The sequence below is a fragment of the Columba livia genome, chromosome 22 (genome assembly GCF_036013475.1).
Source record: "Columba livia isolate bColLiv1 breed racing homer chromosome 22, bColLiv1.pat.W.v2, whole genome shotgun sequence".
NCBI lineage: Eukaryota > Metazoa > Chordata > Aves > Columbiformes > Columbidae > Columba > Columba livia.
The window spans coordinates 3,261,994-3,278,750 of NC_088623.1; the positions used below are offsets into that span (position 1 = coordinate 3,261,994).

The 16,757-nt window shown below is 54.4% G+C and overlaps 1 protein-coding gene across 4 annotated transcripts; it reads left to right on the forward strand.

Annotated features, from left to right (window-relative positions):
• The first annotated feature begins 832 nt into the window (after positions 1 to 832).
• Positions 833 to 15,218, forward strand: IKBKE (inhibitor of nuclear factor kappa B kinase subunit epsilon). 4 transcript variants are annotated; one of them, XM_065038386.1, is made up of 21 exons: positions 870 to 1,142; positions 1,280 to 1,380; positions 2,111 to 2,251; positions 2,607 to 2,736; positions 3,386 to 3,567; positions 3,855 to 4,015; positions 4,463 to 4,573; positions 4,869 to 5,048; positions 5,375 to 5,577; positions 5,951 to 6,015; positions 6,094 to 6,185; positions 6,705 to 6,806; positions 8,761 to 8,836; positions 8,911 to 9,023; positions 10,311 to 10,387; positions 10,609 to 10,648; positions 11,500 to 11,601; positions 13,043 to 13,139; positions 13,815 to 13,918; positions 14,141 to 14,212; positions 14,907 to 15,218. In XM_065038386.1, the coding sequence occupies exons 2-21, from the start codon at positions 1,294 to 1,296 to the stop codon at positions 14,938 to 14,940; spliced, it is 2,169 nt and encodes a 722-aa protein (XP_064894458.1). In that variant the 5' UTR covers positions 870 to 1,142; positions 1,280 to 1,293; the 3' UTR covers positions 14,941 to 15,218. The 4 variants fall into 4 exon arrangements, 3 of the variants coding, with proteins under 3 accessions (XP_064894457.1, XP_064894458.1, XP_064894459.1); XM_065038385.1 differs by having other exon boundaries at positions 868 to 1,142; positions 5,951 to 6,185; XM_065038387.1 differs by lacking the exons at positions 870 to 1,142; positions 1,280 to 1,380; positions 3,386 to 3,567 and having other exon boundaries at positions 2,109 to 2,251; positions 5,951 to 6,185.
• Positions 15,219 to 16,757: the final 1,539 nt, after the last annotated feature.

The following is a 16,757-nucleotide window of genomic DNA, read 5'->3' on the forward strand; positions in this document are numbered from 1 at the left end:
GAAGTGAAGCTCAGCAGTAATTAGATAAGAAGATGCGCGCAGAGTTTGTCTGCAGAGCGGTGAAGTGGCGAGTCATTTTTGCACTGATGCACTGGAGATGGGGGATGCCCCAAAATCTCCCCGCTGCCCTTTGTTCATTTCTGAAACTGGAAGCGTTCGCAAGCGCCGGGGCCGGGCTGGATCTGTTGTTTCATGCATATGGGGGCTGGGTTTGTGGCCAGGGGAAGGATCAGGGCTGTTTGCTCTCTTTGCACCTGCTTCCTCCCTCTTTTTCTGCTCCTTATTACAGGCAGTTTTACCTGGGTTGGGCTCAAGCGCTGCCCCAGGGGACACGGAGCTGCCCCATCCCTGCAACTGGAAACCTCTGGGACACAGAACTCCTGCAAAGCTGCTCTGGGAGACAAATGGGTTGAGCTAAACCCCCCGGCCCTGGCACAGCTTGTGAGCAGCACCCGGCTCAGTGGTGGCTCCGCAGAGCGGGACGGTGACAACAACTCACGGCAAACACAGCCCCAGGTGCGAGGGGGCAGCCAGGGCCCAGCACTGAAAATCGCTTATTTGCAGTGTATCTTTTTTCCCAGTACATTTTATTTTCAGTGCATATCTTCTTTTGCAGTTTTTTAAAGTGCAAACCCGCATCTTTGCCCCATGGGTGTGCAGTGCCCGGCACGGCAAACGAAGGCTGAACACAGACCCTGGATGCAGATCCTGGGGTTCCTTTGCCTCCCATCTCCCCACCCCATGCCGGTCCCTGCTCAGCCCCGTTCGCTGCTCCCAGAGCCCGTTGTGGCCCTGTCTGCGAGCCCAACTCTCCTGGGGACAGTTGCAACTCTGGAATGTTTTCTCTCGAGCAGGAAGCTGAAGCATTTCCTCCTCCAGCCGCAGCGATGCTTGCCGAGCGGGTTTTGCAATCCCATCGGTTTCTGTTCTCGCGGTGGGGAGGTGCCTCTCGCCACCTTGCAGCTCGGCGTTTGTTTGCTCGTTTTTTTGGTTTTTTGGTGGTGTTGGTTTTGAATTTTTGCATCTGTCAGTGTTTCGCCGCCAGCACCGACAGCTCCCGGCGACAGGGTGGCCTTGGCAGCGCCGGCAGCGCCGTCCATGCGCAGCCCTTCTCCTGGTGCTGCCGGCTTGGCGCTGGCGAGGTAGGAGGCCGGCGTAGCCTGCCAAGGGGAATGTCCTGCGCTGTTGTTTTACCCCGGGCACCGCCAGGCGAGGACAGATAAACACCGGGGTTTGCTGACGGGGTTGGCAGAGGTGACCCGTGTGCTTCCCCCCGCAGCGGCACCGCTGGAGATGCAGAGCACCCCAAACTACTTGTGGAGCACCGAGGACCTCCTGGGCCAGGGTGCCACGGCCTCTGTCTACAAAGCTCGCAACAAGGTGAGCGGGGGTGGGGAGGGGAGCAGCACCCCCCCCAAAAGCCGTCCCCGTGTCCCCCCAGCCCTCCATGGGGATGCCCATGCTGCCTGTGCTCCCCTTTGCTCGGACCCCCTGGAGCTCCCATTGAGAGTGGACGCTGCTGGCAGCACGGGGGCTGCTTTGGGTTTTATTTCCATTTTTCATTTGGCTCCTTCCCCCCCCGGTACCAGCTCAGGTCTGTGGGGTGAGTGCAGCTTTTGGGGTGCTCATGGCCAGGTCCCGCTCCCCGGCTGCCGATGCTGTTGCAGAGGGAAGGAGCTGATTTCGGGGGAATGCCCAGAGGTTTTGAAAACCCCGTCCTTGGCGATTTGCATAGTTCATGCAAACACTTGCTGGGGTTGGGATGGAGACTCGCCGGCCTTTGAAGTTTATTGAGCGAGATGTCTCTGCACAGAGGCGGCTCAGAGGATGGGCTGGGAGAGCAGGCGGGCGCTGCCAACCTCCACTCCAGCCATAAACTTTGTATGGAGCTGAATAAACACGCTGCCGTGTAGCATCTGGGCTTCAGGGACAGAAAGAAAAGGGAGGTGAATAACAGCGGTTTGCCTTTGCAGTGGAGAAAACAGAGGCTGCAGGAAGCCTGCTCAGAAAACACGTTATACTGTCAGCATAGTTTACATCCTGAGCTGATGGAGCCGCTTACGACATGTATGGTGTCACCTTCCATTTCCTTTTTTTCCTCTTTTCCTAGAAATCAGGGGAGCTGGTTGCTGTGAAGGTCTTTAATAACGCCAGCTACCTGCGGCCCCAGGAGGTCCAGATGAGAGAATTCGAGATGCTGAGGAAGCTGAACCATAAAAACATTGTCAAATTATTTGCTGTGGAGGAGACGGTAAGTGGGACCTCAGCTGGCAAACCCGCCGTGCTGGCTGGGCCAGTAACGCGGGGACACTGGTCAGAGCTGCGGGAGGGGAGCGCTGGTCCCAGGCTGCCTGCTCCTCCCAGGCACCAAACCTGGGGACACTGGTGGCACTGAGTCACTGGGCTGGAGCACGACTGTGACCCGCTGTTGTCCCCTGGCCAGGCGCGTGGCACAGTGGGGACATTCCCCAGCACTGGTTTGTCCAAGGAGGAGAAACCTGGGGACATGCTAACCGAGGGAGGGGACCTGGTCCTGTCTGGGGTGGTGACAGGCCACCAGCTGGGACATGGGACCAGTTGAGCCCCCGTGGCTGCTCCATCCACAGGGCAGCAGCAAGCAGAAGGTGCTGGTGATGGAGTTCTGCTCGAGCGGCAGCTTGCTGAACGTGCTGGAGGACCCGGCGAATGCTTTCGGCTTGGCTGAGTCCGAGTTCCTCATCGTGCTGCAGTGTGTGGGTGAGTGCAGGGGTCCCTGTCCCCCCCATGGCAGGACAGAGACCTCGTGGGGCTGCTGGGACCCTGTGGATGTGAGGGCTGGGCTGAGTGGTCAGAAATTGCACCTCTGAACATGGTGAGGTTGTGAGCTCTGTGTCCAGGGGAAGCTGGAGGGTTTCTCCTTGACATGACAAGGGATGATGGTTTTAAACTACAGGAGGGAGATTCAGGCTGGAAATGAGGCCCTGAGGGTGGTGAGAGCCTGGCCCAGGTTGGCCAGAGAGGTGGTAGATGAACCATCCCTGGAGACATCCCAGACCAGGCTGGACGGGGCTCTGAGCAACCTGAGCTGGTGAAGATGTCCCTGCTCATGGCAGGGGGGGCACTGGGAGAGCTGGGAAGGTCCCTTCCCCCCCAGAGTGTCTGATGATTCCTTGCAGACCCGCTCCAGGACGCAGCTGCAGGAACAGGATGTGCCCTGCAATGGGGGAGTGCGAGGGCCATGCCCTGTTGTGTGCTCACTTATCCTCTCTATTCCACCAGTCACCTTGGTCCCCCTTTAAATGCAACCAGCCCTGTGGCTTGTCCCCTCCCTGTCCCTTTTCCTGTCCCTACATTTAATCAAAGCATGCAGCCCTGTGCACAAACGCTGCCTCCCCCTTGTGCCCAGTGGCAGGGATGAACCACCTCCGTGAGAACGGCGTCGTCCACAGAGACATCAAACCCGGCAACATCATGCGGCTCATGGGGGAAGACGGGCAAAGCATCTACAAGCTGACAGATTTTGGGGCCGCCCGTGAGCTGGATGATGATGAAAAGTTTGTGTCTGTGTATGGGACGGAGGAATATCTCGTGAGTACAGCGTGCCACCATCTAGCGGTTCTGGGGGAATCTTGTCCCCATCCCTCCATCCAACAGCTGGGCAACTTATCAAGATCAGCAGTGGCTTGGAGAGCCCCATTTCACAGGGACCACGGTTTTTGAAGAAGGGCGGCTCAGCACTTCTGTTGTAGAGTTACAGGCGGTGTGTGGTTTGGAGGATCCAGCAGTAGAAGTGGCCAAAGCCAGGGGTCAGCTTCCAACCTGGTACCCAAGGCTCGATGGACGTGTTGGAAGCTGCTCTCTTCTTCACCCCGCAGCACCCGGACATGTACAAGCGAGCGGTCCTGCGCAAGCCGCAGCAGAAGGCGTTCGGTGTCACCGTCGACCTCTGGAGCATCGGTGTCACCTTCTACCACGCTGCCACCGGCAGCCTCCCCTTCGTCCCCTTTGGGGGCCCTCGCAGGAACAAGGAGATCATGTAGGTACCATGTCTGACTGGGAGGGATGGGTGATGCTGCGTGAGGAGGTGGGACCATGGCTGGTGGCCCTGGGGGCTGCAGGACAACCTGGCTGTGCCTTGGTACAGCTCAGAAAGCGCTGAAACGTGGCTGAGTCCATACTCTGTGCAGTACGGAGAGCGTGCACGTGTGGTGTGTCAAAAGACCCCATACACCATATTTGCCTTCAAAATGCATCTTTGAGACTTCGTGGCTAAACAGCTGGAAGAAGAGGCAGCGTTAACATTTCCTTGAGACCTTTTGACTGCTTCTTAAAAGTATTTTCCCTTTGTGCCTTTTTATTCTTTCTGTGAGTCACGTCTTTCCCACCCCATCCCTGCTCTACCCTTTCCCTTTGCACTGAACCCAAGGGATGTGGTGCCCAAACACTGGGCTCCTTTCACCTCCAAACAATTTCCTTTCAACAGGTATAAAATCACCACCGAGAAGCCTCCCGGAGCCATCGCGGGGATCCAGAGGCAGGAAAACGGGAGCATCGAGTGGAGCTACGAGCTGCCCGTCACCTGCCAGCTCTCCACGTGAGTGTCCCTTGGGCTCGGCTCCTGCTGCAGGTCTCCTGTCCTGGCACCACGGCTGGAGGGGACATCCCTCCTCAGATGGTGCAGGAGGTTTTAACGAGGCAGGTGAGCTTTTCACCTGCAGGTTTGACAGCTCTCGAACCAGGTCTTGGCTTTACAGCTGGGAAAAGAGGGTGCAAGACCAGGCAGAGGGTCTGTTGGTGCAGGAATTTAGGCTGCATCTCTCCCTGGTCCTGAGGGTCACTGCATTTCTGGCTCAGGGTCTGTGCAAACATCTCTTCTGCCTTTGCTGCAGGGGGCTGAAGGACCAGCTGATCCCCATTTTGGCTAACATCCTGGAGGTGGACCAGGAGAAATGCTGGGGATTCGACCAGTTTTTCGCAGAAACCAATGACATTTTGCACAGGATCGTGGTTGACGTCTTCTCCCTGCAGCAGGCTTCCTTGCATCGCATCTACATCCACTCCTACAACACGTAAGGCTGTGGTAAAAGAGAATTTGGGGATGAAGCTCAGGAGCCTCAGCCCCTCATTTCAGTAGGTGAACCTGGGGGGAGCACCCACTTAAACCTGGTTAAAACAAACCAGGATCGAACCACCTTTTGCTGGGAAGCGCATTAGCTGGGAACCCTCAGCTCCTGCTGTGGCACACGGGGAGCCCCAGGGAGGTTTTCTCAGGGGCTCTGCTGACCTCGGGGGATATTTTCCTCTGAGAAGAAGGCAGCAGGTTGTCAAAGTGACAGAAACCTGAGTGTTCACCTCATTGCTTATTCCACATCCTTTCGTTTCTTTTTCCTTTTAGTACCACCAAGTTTTTAGATGCTGTCTTCAAGCAAACAAATATCGTCCCTCACCACCAAGAATATTTTTTTGAAGGTCATCTGTATGAGCTGGATCCTAATCTACAAGCTGATCATTTCTACAGAACCACAGAGAACAACCCTCTGACCTTGCTGAGCACCGCGGAGCACCCAGAAGAGGTGGTAGGAGTCAGATACAGAGACCGTGAGTACCGCTGGCTTGGAGATGCAGCATGGCATGGAGGGTGGGTGCTGTGAGAGAGATTGGCTTAGATTTTAATCTTAATAGACTGCAATGCACAACAGGAGGTGGAGGGGTTATGGTGCTGGAGCAGGATTAGGAGGTTTCAGGGCGCTTTGGCCCAGCCATGTGCTGGTGCAGTTTGTGCCTTCGTCCACATTTCCAAAATATCTTGGAGAGCTGCACTAAGCCTCCAGCATCGCAGCCGCTCTTGTGCACGAAATCCCGAGCGGCTGTGGGGTTTCCTTCAGTGGGGGTGAGACATCTCCATGGGTCCACGGCTCGGGGGCTCTGCCCTGGCTCCCCAAAGCACCATCCCCGCCCTCTGTCTTTCCAGCCGCACTCGACTTTCCAAAGTTTGTCCCCAAGGTGGACGTGGTGGCCGATTGCAGCGCAGCCAAGGTGAGTGGGGGTTCCTTCACTCCCGGGGGAGCCCCAGCCCTGGGGGCGCATCCTGGGGCGCTGCCCTTTGCTTTGCAGAGCGCGGTGGGCGCCGGGTACCAGACGCTGCGCATTGCCCGGGCCCTGCGGCGCTGCCGGGAGCTGCTGGCCAGAGCTCTGCACTGGGTGATGTGAGTGCCGGGGCCACCGCGGGCACGGCGGGGGTGACCCGTCCTTTCCCAGCACCCAGAGATTTGCGTCTTGGGATTTAAACCGCTCGGGGTTTCTTCTCTTGCAGACAGTACAGGACCTGCTGGGATGTGGGTGTGGGGTGCGGGGAGGGAGCACAGCACCATGGCCGCTGTGCCGGGCTGCAAGGGGGCTGGACCTCCATGAAAATACCACATTCAGTGTTGTGAGGATGCTCCCATCCCCATTTGCTACTTCTGAGTCACATTTTATCAGTTTAGGAGATCCTGAGGAAAACTACATTAATTATTATTAGAATTAATACAGACAAATATGTATAATATTATTGCATTACATAGTATGTTACAGCATTATAACACGCTATATTATATTCTGTAGATAACAAAAATATTGTGCATTTTCTCTGTCCTACCCATTTCATTCGAGGCGGAAGCTTCTTTCACAGCAGCAGAACAGTGCCCAGCACTGACTGTTGGACGGGTTGTTTTCTTTCGTGGCAGCGGGAACCTGAAAACGGAGTGTTTGAGGATTTTGGAGCAGAAGAGAGGGGCTTTTTCCATGCTTGCCTGCCTGCAGCTCACAGAGGTGAAGACTCATGTGCTGTAAGTCTGGCTTTGCAGCCGTGGGGATGCAGGCAGCACCAGCGCTGCCCGGAGGCTGCTGTGATCCAGAGACCTGGACAGGCTGGAGAGCTGGGCAGGGGAAAATGTAATGAAATAGAACAAGGGCAAGTGTAGAGTCTTGAATCTGGGCAGGAACAACCCCAGGTTCCAGTGTAAGTTGGGGAATGACCTATTAGAGAGCAGTGTAGGGGAAAGGGACCTGGGGGTCCTGGGGACAGCAGGGTGACCATGAGCCAGCACTGGGCCCTTGTGGCCAGGAAGCCAATGGTACCTGGGGTGGGTTAGAAGGGGGTGGTCAGTAGGTCAGAGAGGTTCTCCTGCCCCTCTGCTCTGCCCTGGGGAGACCACACCTGGAATCTTGTGTCCAGTTGTGGCCCCTCAGTTCCAGCAGGACAGGGAACTGCTGGAGAGAGTCCAGCGCAGCCACCAAGATGCTGAAGGGAGTGGAGCATCTCCCGTGTGAGGAAAGGCTGAGGGAGCTGGGGCTCTGGAGCTGGACAAGAGGACACTGAGGGGGGACTCATTCATGGGGATCAATATGGAAAGGGGGAGTGTCAGGAGGATGGAGCCAGGCTCTTCTCGGTGACAACCAGTGACAGGACAAGGGGCAATGGGTTCAAACTGGAACACAGGAGGTTCCACTTAAATTTGAGAAGAAACTTGTTCCTGGTGAGGGTGGCAGAGCCTGGCCCAGGCTGCCCAGGGAGGTTGTGGAGTCTCCTTCTCTGCAGACATTCCAACCCGCCTGGACACCTTCCTGTGTAACCTCATCTGGGTGTTCCTGCTCCATGGGGGGATTGCACTGGATGAGCTTTCCAGGGCCCTTCCAACCCCTGACATTCTGGGATTCTGTGATATGGGACTCTCAAAGGTGCCTCAATAATCAGAAATAAATAGAATTTCAGGAGTAAACTGGTAGCTGGAATGTAAGAGGCCCTTCACTGTATGTGGAGGCTGCAGGAAACGAGCTGCCCTGGCTGTTTCTCCCTCTTTGCTTCAGTTTTTAATGGAGCCCAGAATTAGCCCTTGCTCCCTGGCTCCTGCTCCAGGGTTTTCAGCCTGTTCCAGACCCCGAACTGCAGAATAAGTGCAAGAAGGAGCCAGAGGTGCTGCTGCCGGCTCGTGGGAACAAGAGAAAGAGCCAGCTCTGCCAGCAGAGTTAAAATAACAGGCGGATAGCACCAGCTGCGCATCGCACTGTGTTCTGCTGAGCTGGCATCCGCCCGACTGCACCGTCTGTGATGAGATAGCTCTTATTTCCATTCCAGAGGTTCCATTTGAGGCTGAATTATGGACCAACCCTGGGCCATCCTCGCCATAACAACGCACCATCCCCACATCTCCCCACCCCAGGGGAAGCTGAACCCGTTTTCTCTAAAGCAACCCACGATTGTGTTGCTTTGTAGTGGAAAACTCATTGCTGCTGGGTTGCTCTTACTCTTTTCAGTTCAGCAAGTCTCTTAATTTCCATTTCATCTCAAAAGACAGGGACACGCGGTTCCCGTTGGCTGCAGCACGGGACTGCAGTGCCAAGAGCACGGATGCTGCAGCTGGATGCTGCTGCTCATCCAGCCCTTCCAACATGGGCCGGAGCGGGAGGATTTCTGCTGACTTGGCTCCGCGTTACACCCTCGTGCCAGCTGCAGGCAGGCAGAAAACATCGGACCTGGCGTAAAGCCAGTGGATACAAAGCCAGTAATTTTGGAATAAATTGGGAAAAAACAGGGCGAGTTTTTACCGGATCAGCACTTTGCATCTTGCGCCTCAGATCTGGCACCCGGAATTCAGATTTATTGCCTGAGCAAATCACAGCCTGGCCCTCCTAGGAATGCTGACGCTGCCTCCACCACGGCATGGATTTTCTCTGCCCAGGTGACAGCTGCTTCTGGCTGATATCCTGCTTAAGGAATGTTCTTTGTCGAACTCTCTCCAGGTACGAGGCTGCTCCTGGAGGCAGCGGGGTGCCGGCTCCGAAGGACGTGGCCGTGGTGAAGTCCAGGCTGCAGACGGTGAGTCCGCGCGGGGCCGGGAGCATCCGCAGCGTTCGGAGCAGTCGCCTCCATCCTCTCCTCCCCACCTGCAGGTCTCCGAGGAGCTGTCTCAGTGCTCCCACAGCATCTTTGACTTCCAAGGGGTGCTGAACGGCATTTTGTCTGAACTGGTGAAGCACAGGCAACAAGTGCATGAGGACAAAAGGTTTGTAGTGCCAGCTTGAGCAAAATACCTGCCAACGCTTTGCTGGATTGGGCCGACATCCCTGGGACAGTCCATCCCTGAGAAAGTGACAGAACAGCTTCTCCTTGGCGCCATCTCAAGGCGTATCAGGGATAAGAGGGTCATTAGGGGCAGTCAACATGGCTTCACCAAGGGAAGGCGTGCTTGACCAACCTCATTGACTTTTATGAGGACATAACAAGATGGATGGATGGATGGCAAAGCAGTGGACGTGATCTGCCTTGACTTGAGTAAGGCATTGACACCGTCTCCCACAGCATCCTCACAGCTGAACCGAGGGAGTGCGGTCTGGATGAGCGGGGAGTGAGGTGACTGTGAACTGGCTGAAGGGAAGAAGCCAGAGAGTCGTGGTCAATGGGGCAGAGTCCAGTTGAGGCCTGTATCCAGTGCAGTGCCTCAGGGGGCAGTACTGGGGCCTGTATTATTCAATATATTCATCAATGATTTGGACGAGGGAATAGAGTGACTATCAGCAAGATTGCTGGTGACACCAAGCTGGGAAGAATGGCTGACACTGGAAGCTGTGCTGCCATCAGAGACCTGGACAGGCTGGAGAGTTGGGCAGGGAAAAATGTAATGAAATATAACAAGGGCAAGTGTAGAGTCTTGAATCTGGGCAGGAACAACCCCAGGTTCCAGTATAGGTTGGGGAATGACCTATTAGAGAGCAGTGTAGGGGAAAGGGACCTGGGGGTCCTGGGGACAGCAGGGTGACCATGAGCCAGCACTGGGCCCTTGTGGCCAGGAAGCCAATGGTACCTGGGGTGGGTTAGAAGGGGGTGGTCAGTAGGTCAGAGAGGTTCTCCTGCCCCTCTGCTCTGCCCTGGGGAGACCACACCTGGAATATTGTGTCCAGTTCAGAGCCTGGCCCAGGCTGCCCAGGGAGGTTGTGGAGTCTCCTTCTGTGCAGACATTCCAACCCGCCTGGACACCTTCCTGTGTAACCTCATCTGGGTGTTCCTGCTCCATGGGGGGATTGCACTGGATGAGCTTTCCAGGTCCCTTCCAACCCCTGACATTCTGGGATTCTGTGACATCGCCACATGGTCCCAAACAGCCGTGCACAGCCCCTCGCTGCAAACGGCTTCTAACAGCCCTGTGCACACACCTGAAATATTGCATGACGTCCCTGTGTACAGGTGTGGGTAGCAGCAGTGTTCAGCTTTTACCCCAAAGTGCTCATTTCACCCTGAGCTCATCCCCTTCCTCTTGTGGGGTCTCACGGCTCCTTCCCTGTCCCTGTCTCAGCATCCAGCAGATCAAATGCTGTGTGGAGAAGATGCAGCTGATCTACAAGCAGTTCAAGAAGGCCAGGACGTGTCTGCGTAAGTGACGGAGCTGCAGCAGGAACGTCCCTGTGCTGTCCAGGTGGAAAAAGTGCATTATTTCATTTTGCTGGTTTCGTAGTTATTTCTGTGACGGGACAGTAGTCCCAGGGGCTGCGGCCCTGAGACGCCCCTTGAGTGACCTGTGTGTGTTGTGCGATTGCCCGTTTGTTGGATTATGAACAGGAAAACGTGTGGTAACTGGTGTCTTTCCTCCCCAGGGCTGAGCTACAACGAGGAACAAATACACAAGCTGGATAAGTAAGTCCCAACCCTCTCCCATTTGTAGGACCTGCCCCACACTGCGGCCAGGCAGGTGTTTGGTGTTTCTGATCAAATTCCAAGGGGATGTCAAACATTCCTGGGTCACTAAGGGACACCTACAAGCACCTTCTGTGATGGTTCATTGGTGCAGAAGCTTTCAGAGCAAAGTTCTCAAGCCACAAGTTATAATATTTCAGGCGAAGATGCAGAAAACCTCTGCAGACCTGGGGCCAGGGAGCTGCTCTTGGGCCAAATCCCCGCGCTGGGCTGCGGGATGAGCACCTTTCAGGCTGTGGTTCACTCCGTTTGTAGCCGTTTGTTCACTGAGATGTGGATTTAGGCTGTGTCTGTGCTTTCACATCTGCTTTGGGTGGGAGTGAAGTGCCTGATGGCTTTTGTACCTTTGAAAAATCCTCCTTTCGGTTTCCGCTGAAACCCAGTGAATACAACACGGAGAAGAAATGAAACGCACACTTCAACATCTACCGAGGGTGGTGAACTTTAACAGCCGGCTCTGTTATGTTAATTAATCTTCAGTCTAACCTTGGACGTTTGCTTTAAACTCCAAGGCAAAGACTTCTCCAAGTGCCCCAGGGGTGGGGATGAGGCCTGGCTGGGGTCCCTCTCCCGGTCCCTAAATCCCCCTCTCCATCACAATTAGCTTTTGTTTTCTTTATGTTTTTTCCATGTTTTCTGATGCAAAATTCACCACTGAGCATCCAGTCCCTCTTTCTCCATTCGGGGGTCAGCTTTAGGTCTCCTGCCATGTGAGCTGTGATGTTCATTTTCACGCATTTAAGAAAATAAGTGGGTTTTATTTATTTATGTTGTTTCTCTCCCGGTTTTAGGGTGAATTTAGGGCACCTGGCCAGGAAGGTTCTGTCGATTTTCCAGGACGACTGTGTCCAGCGGTACCAGGAGGCTCTGACCCTCCATGGCAGCAGGATGAGGTACCAACATCTCCCGGGGTTTTGGGATGGGAGAGGGGACTTCCCAGTTACCCACCAACAACCAGGACTTACAGATTTGCTCCCTGGGATGCAGATGGAGATGTTACTGCTGCTCAGGGACTTGTAAAGGGGTAATAAGACCTTTAGGTGATTGCTAGAAATCCCATTCTGTGTGCTGGTTCTTATTTATTTCTACCCTGTTGTTTCAAGTTATATTTTTATAAAAAGCCCCCTAAACTTGCAGCTCGAACTCAAGCAGCTGGTTTCCTCACTCCCTGATGGGGATGGCTTATTCTATCAGGACAAGATTGTTATTGAGACAAAGAGATCTACTTATTAGGATGGTTTTCTGTTAAACGGCGTTTGGGGAATAATGCAAAGAGCAAATTACCTCGCCATGACTGAGCACAATGCAAAGAGCGGGAGAGAGGGAAAGAGGATGTTGCAGAAATGCAATTCTTATTGCAAAGTTGCTTTGGGAGAGCAGCACCCGTTCCCCTGTGAGGGCAGGGGGAGAATGATTTTCCATAATGCCTTAGAATTAAACCTGGCTTTTGACGCCGTGCCTATTCCTGATGTGGAGTAGTCCTGCGTCAGATTTACTAGGGGAAGGATTTTTAAGCTACAAGTTTGTCCTTGTCCCTGTCCCGTCCTCACCTTTTCCCACTTCAGCCTCAGTCCCCATCTCCACTAAATCAGGGCATTTGCCTTCGCTCAAAGGGAGGAGAAAAACCTTTTTGTGTTTTGCTAGAGCGTATTTGTACCTGTTTTTCTGCCCTTAGGGAGACGGTGCCGTGAGTCACAACTGGGTATTTTTAATTCATTGTTCTTTCAGTTTTCATTGTCCTGTTTTGAGTTTCTTCCTTCAGTTTGTGGTGTGGTGGCTGTTTTTCTGGGGGCGGGAGGTAACCATTCACCATAAATATTCTTTCCTTTTTAAAGCCAATCCAAACCTTTTTATCATACAACTCACAGCGTTCCTCACCTCCACCCCGGGCTCTCTCGCCCTGTTGGGGTCTAGTTGAGGGGGAACTTTTCTGGCCTTTATAGGCTTCAATGTGAAAGGAAACCATGCAAAAACACCCCAAAAAACTACAAACGCAAGTAGCCTTTTTGAGTCCCCACAGGGGACAGAGGATGGGGCACTTATGGGAGAAGTGATGGGCTTGAGCTGTCTCTCATATAAGCAACACTTGCCTTAATTAATTTGCTATTCGTGTTGTTTGGATAACCTCGCCTGCAGTGGCTATTAGCAGAGCTGCAGCTGTAATTACAACGCTGTTGTGACTCGCTTGCTTTCCTCCAGGATTTTCACTTAGGTCCAGAAGCATCTGCAGAAAGCGATACAAAAATAAAACAAGCACATAAAACCAAAAAAATCTAATGTCCCACGCTGCTGCTGATCATTGACTGGAAACGTTGCCATCGTTTTTCTTTCTAGGAAAGTCTACGAGATAAAGAAGCATCTGAAGAAGCTCAGCAACCGCATCAGCGCCTGCAGCGTGGAGATGACGGAGTGTCAGGACTGCCTGCACAGCGTAGGTGCCCGCGGATGCTGCTGCAGCATCTCCCTGGTCCAGACATGGCTGCTGCTCCCCTCTCCCAGCACCTGCCACGTGCATCAGTAGGGAAACACCAGAGTGGTTTGAAATGGCTTTTTAAACAAGAAATTGTTGGCCCTGAGGGTGGTGAGAACCTGGCCCAGGTTGGCCAGAGAGGTGGTGGATGAACCATCCCTGGAGACATCCCAGGCCAGGCTGGACGGGGTTCTGAGCAACCTGAGCTGGTGAAGATGTCCCTGCTCATGGGACATGGGGGAGCCGGAAAGGTCCCTCCAACCCAAACTGTTCTATGATCTTGCTGCAGTTTTTTGTGAGTGATCCACACTGGCCATCCTGCTTTCCCCCACTGTGGAGAGCGAGGAATGGGCCAAGTTTTGGCAGCAGCACTGGGGTATCTCTACCCAATAAACAGGAATTGCAGCAGTAGAAAAGATGGTGCTTCACCTCCAGCTCTCATGGTGGGCTGTGTGACGAACTGCAGCGCAGCCGCCTGGTAGATGCCCTGGTGCTTTGGTGCTTTTGTGTTGCTCGTTCTGCAGAGGTTAACGTGCAGGGGTGACTGTGGAGGCGGCATTTCCCAGGGGCTGTGTCCCAGGGCAGACACCGCAAACAGCCGCTGCTGCTGGGGCTGCCACGGCTCTGTGTCCGCAGGCTCTGGACAGGATTCTCCAGACGGAGAAACAGAGTTTGGCCCCAGTTCCTCCCGCGCCTTCACCCGTCCATCTGAGCCAGGCACGCCAGGAGATGGCTTTTCGGTGAGTCACTTGAAGAGGGTTTTGTGGACAGCCCAGCTCCCCCGGGACAAGCGGGACTTGCTCATCCTTTGCACCAGCAGCTGGGTGAGCGATGGGGCGAGGGCTCTGTGTCTGCAGGGACAGGCTGCGTTAACCCTTCACCACTGAGCACCCATCATCCCGCCGGGTGCTGCCCCACTCGGTGACCGTGGGGTGCTAAGGGGCTGCTTGTGTCCCCGGCAGGATGCAGGAGCTCCTGGACCAGATGAGGTCGGTAACTTGTGATCTCCAGTTCAACAACGGCATCATCGAGCGGTAAGAGCACCCAGAGATGGGAATTCCTGCCCCTGACACCCCGTGCTGCCCTGGGAAGGGGCGATGGGTCCAACGGGCTCCCTGGGAGCTGTGCTGAGCACAACCACAGCTTCTCCTGGGCTGGCTCACACGGGGGGTTCTAGTGGGACCAGGTTTACATCATGATCTGGCAGCAGAAGAGAGTTTATCGTTCTTGGAAGTTTAAGCATGATCTCCTGCAAATGCTATGTCGTGTCTACGCCCTCTTTCCAGCCTTTTTCCTGCTCAGCACCAGCAGCTGCTCGCTGCCATGGAGAAGTGGGTGTTTTCCATTTCTGGATGAAACTCTGTGCAAAACCCAGCATCCTACTGCTGACAAACCACCCAGGCTTCTTCCTCTGCAACCTTTTTTGAGGATCTCAATGCAAATCAACAGTAGGAATAGGCATATCAAAATGTCAAAGAGATTCAGATCTGATTTTGAAAGAAAAAAAGGAATTGGTGATTGACCCCAGCCCTGTTTTTATAGGAACAATTATGTTATTGCAGCACGTGCACTGTGAATAAGGGGATAAGAAAAGGTTGGGTATGCTTTCAGTATGAAGAGACACTGGAACAAGCCCAGGGATGGGTGCTCAGCCCAACTTATATTTTGGGACTGCATGAGCCCAGGTGACCCCTCTCCAGCCTAAAGCCGTCGGTTTTGTTCCTGCAGGTTAAACAGGGCTGCCCCCACTCCCGGTGTTTGAGAGACGTGCTGAATTTGCAGTTGCTGAAGCTAACAGCTTTGGACAGCAAGGAACGCGTCCAGCACTTCGGGTCTGGAGCCACGGAGATGTCTGGTGTTGATGTTTGAGGAGCTCTCTGCGTCCTACCTCTCTGCTCCAGCACTTTTGCACAGTTTACCAGCACTAGCTTTGGGTGGCTTGAAAGCCTTGAAGAATTTGATGAGAAAGTGTGGGGTTTTTTTGTTTTGTTGTGTTTTTGTTTTTAATTATTACTTTTAAAAAGTGCTTGAAGGACTTCACGTTATTCTAGCTTCTCTGTACCAGCACATCAGATGATGAAGAAGAAGCGGATAGACACATACTTATCTTTTGGAATCTGGTTTAGGGCTTAGTCCCACTTTTCACAGAATCCCAGAATGTCAGGGACTGGAAGGGCCCTGGAAAGCTCATCCAGTGCAATCCCCCCATGGAGCAGGAACACCCAGATGAGGTTACACAGGAAGGTGTCCAGGCGGGTTGGAATGTCTGCAGAGAAGGAGACTCCACAACCCCCCTGGGCAGCCTGGGCCAGGCTCTGCCGCCCTCACCGGGAACAAGTTTCTTCTCAAATCTAAGTGGAACCTCCTGTGTTCCAGTTTGAACCCATTGCCCCTTGTCCTATCACTGGTTGTCACCAAGAAGAGCCTGGCTCCATCCTCCTGACACTCACCCTTTATATATCTGTAAACATGAATGAGTCCCCCCTCAGTGTCCTCTTGTCCAGCTCCAGAGCCCCAGCTCCCTCAGCCTTTCCTCACACGGGAGATGCTCCACTCTCTTCAGCATCTTGGTGGCTCCATCCATCCTTCAAATTAAAATCCTTGGGAAGAACGTGGATAACCTTGGCTTATCCTGTCCTCAGGAATTCACGGGAGGTGTCAAGCTCAGTTTGTCAAATTCCGGGATTTTTCACCCGTGTTTTCCCCCGCCGTTCCCGGCCGCAGGGCGCCCTCTAGCGGTTCCGTCTGGCCGCGCACCCGCCCAGTTCCCCCCCGTGTCCCCGCCCGGGGCGGAGCGCTGGGACATGTCGAGGGTGGCGAAGGGAAACGTCCACTCGGGTTTCTCCGCAACGTTCGGCCTCACGCCGGCAAAACAAGTGCTCTGGGTCACAATCACAGAATCATTTCAGTTGGAAGAGCCCCTCAAGATCATGGAGCCCAACCATAACCCACCCCTGCCACTGCCCCATGTCCTGAGAACCTCATGTCCGTCTGTCCAACCCTCCAGGGCTGGTGACTCCAGCACTGCCCTGGGCAGCCTGTTCCAATGCCCCACAGCCCTTTGGGGAAGAAATTGTTCCCCAGATCCAACCTCAACCTCCCCTGGCGCAACTTGAGGCCGTTTCCTCTGGTCTCATCAACAGGAGGGTGCAACCGGAGCCCTCCAAGGTGCAGGGGTGACTTTGCACATCACCCCGTGGCTGTGGGAGGGAGAGATAAAACCCTGAGGCCCCTCTGCCCCGGGCACACGCAGCCCTGCACACATAAGCAGGGCACAGCGGGACGGAGCTGGCACAGAGCAGTTTCAGGGATGAATAGACGCCTTGTGTTTGGGGAGCTGACTCACCCTGTCCCGCGCAGGGACACGGGGCTGGGTTGGGCTCGTGGCGCTATAAATGCCTCACCCAGAGCTGGGCCGAACGCCTTCCCTCATTGTGCAGAGCGCGGCGCATTGGAGACAGGGGTTGTAAGAGGGTTTGTAGGCATTCCAGGCGTGGGCAAGGACTTTCCACCTGCGCTGCTATGAAATCAAGCAGGGCTGTGGCTGAGACACTCACCCATTCCGATCCCCACCTGGGC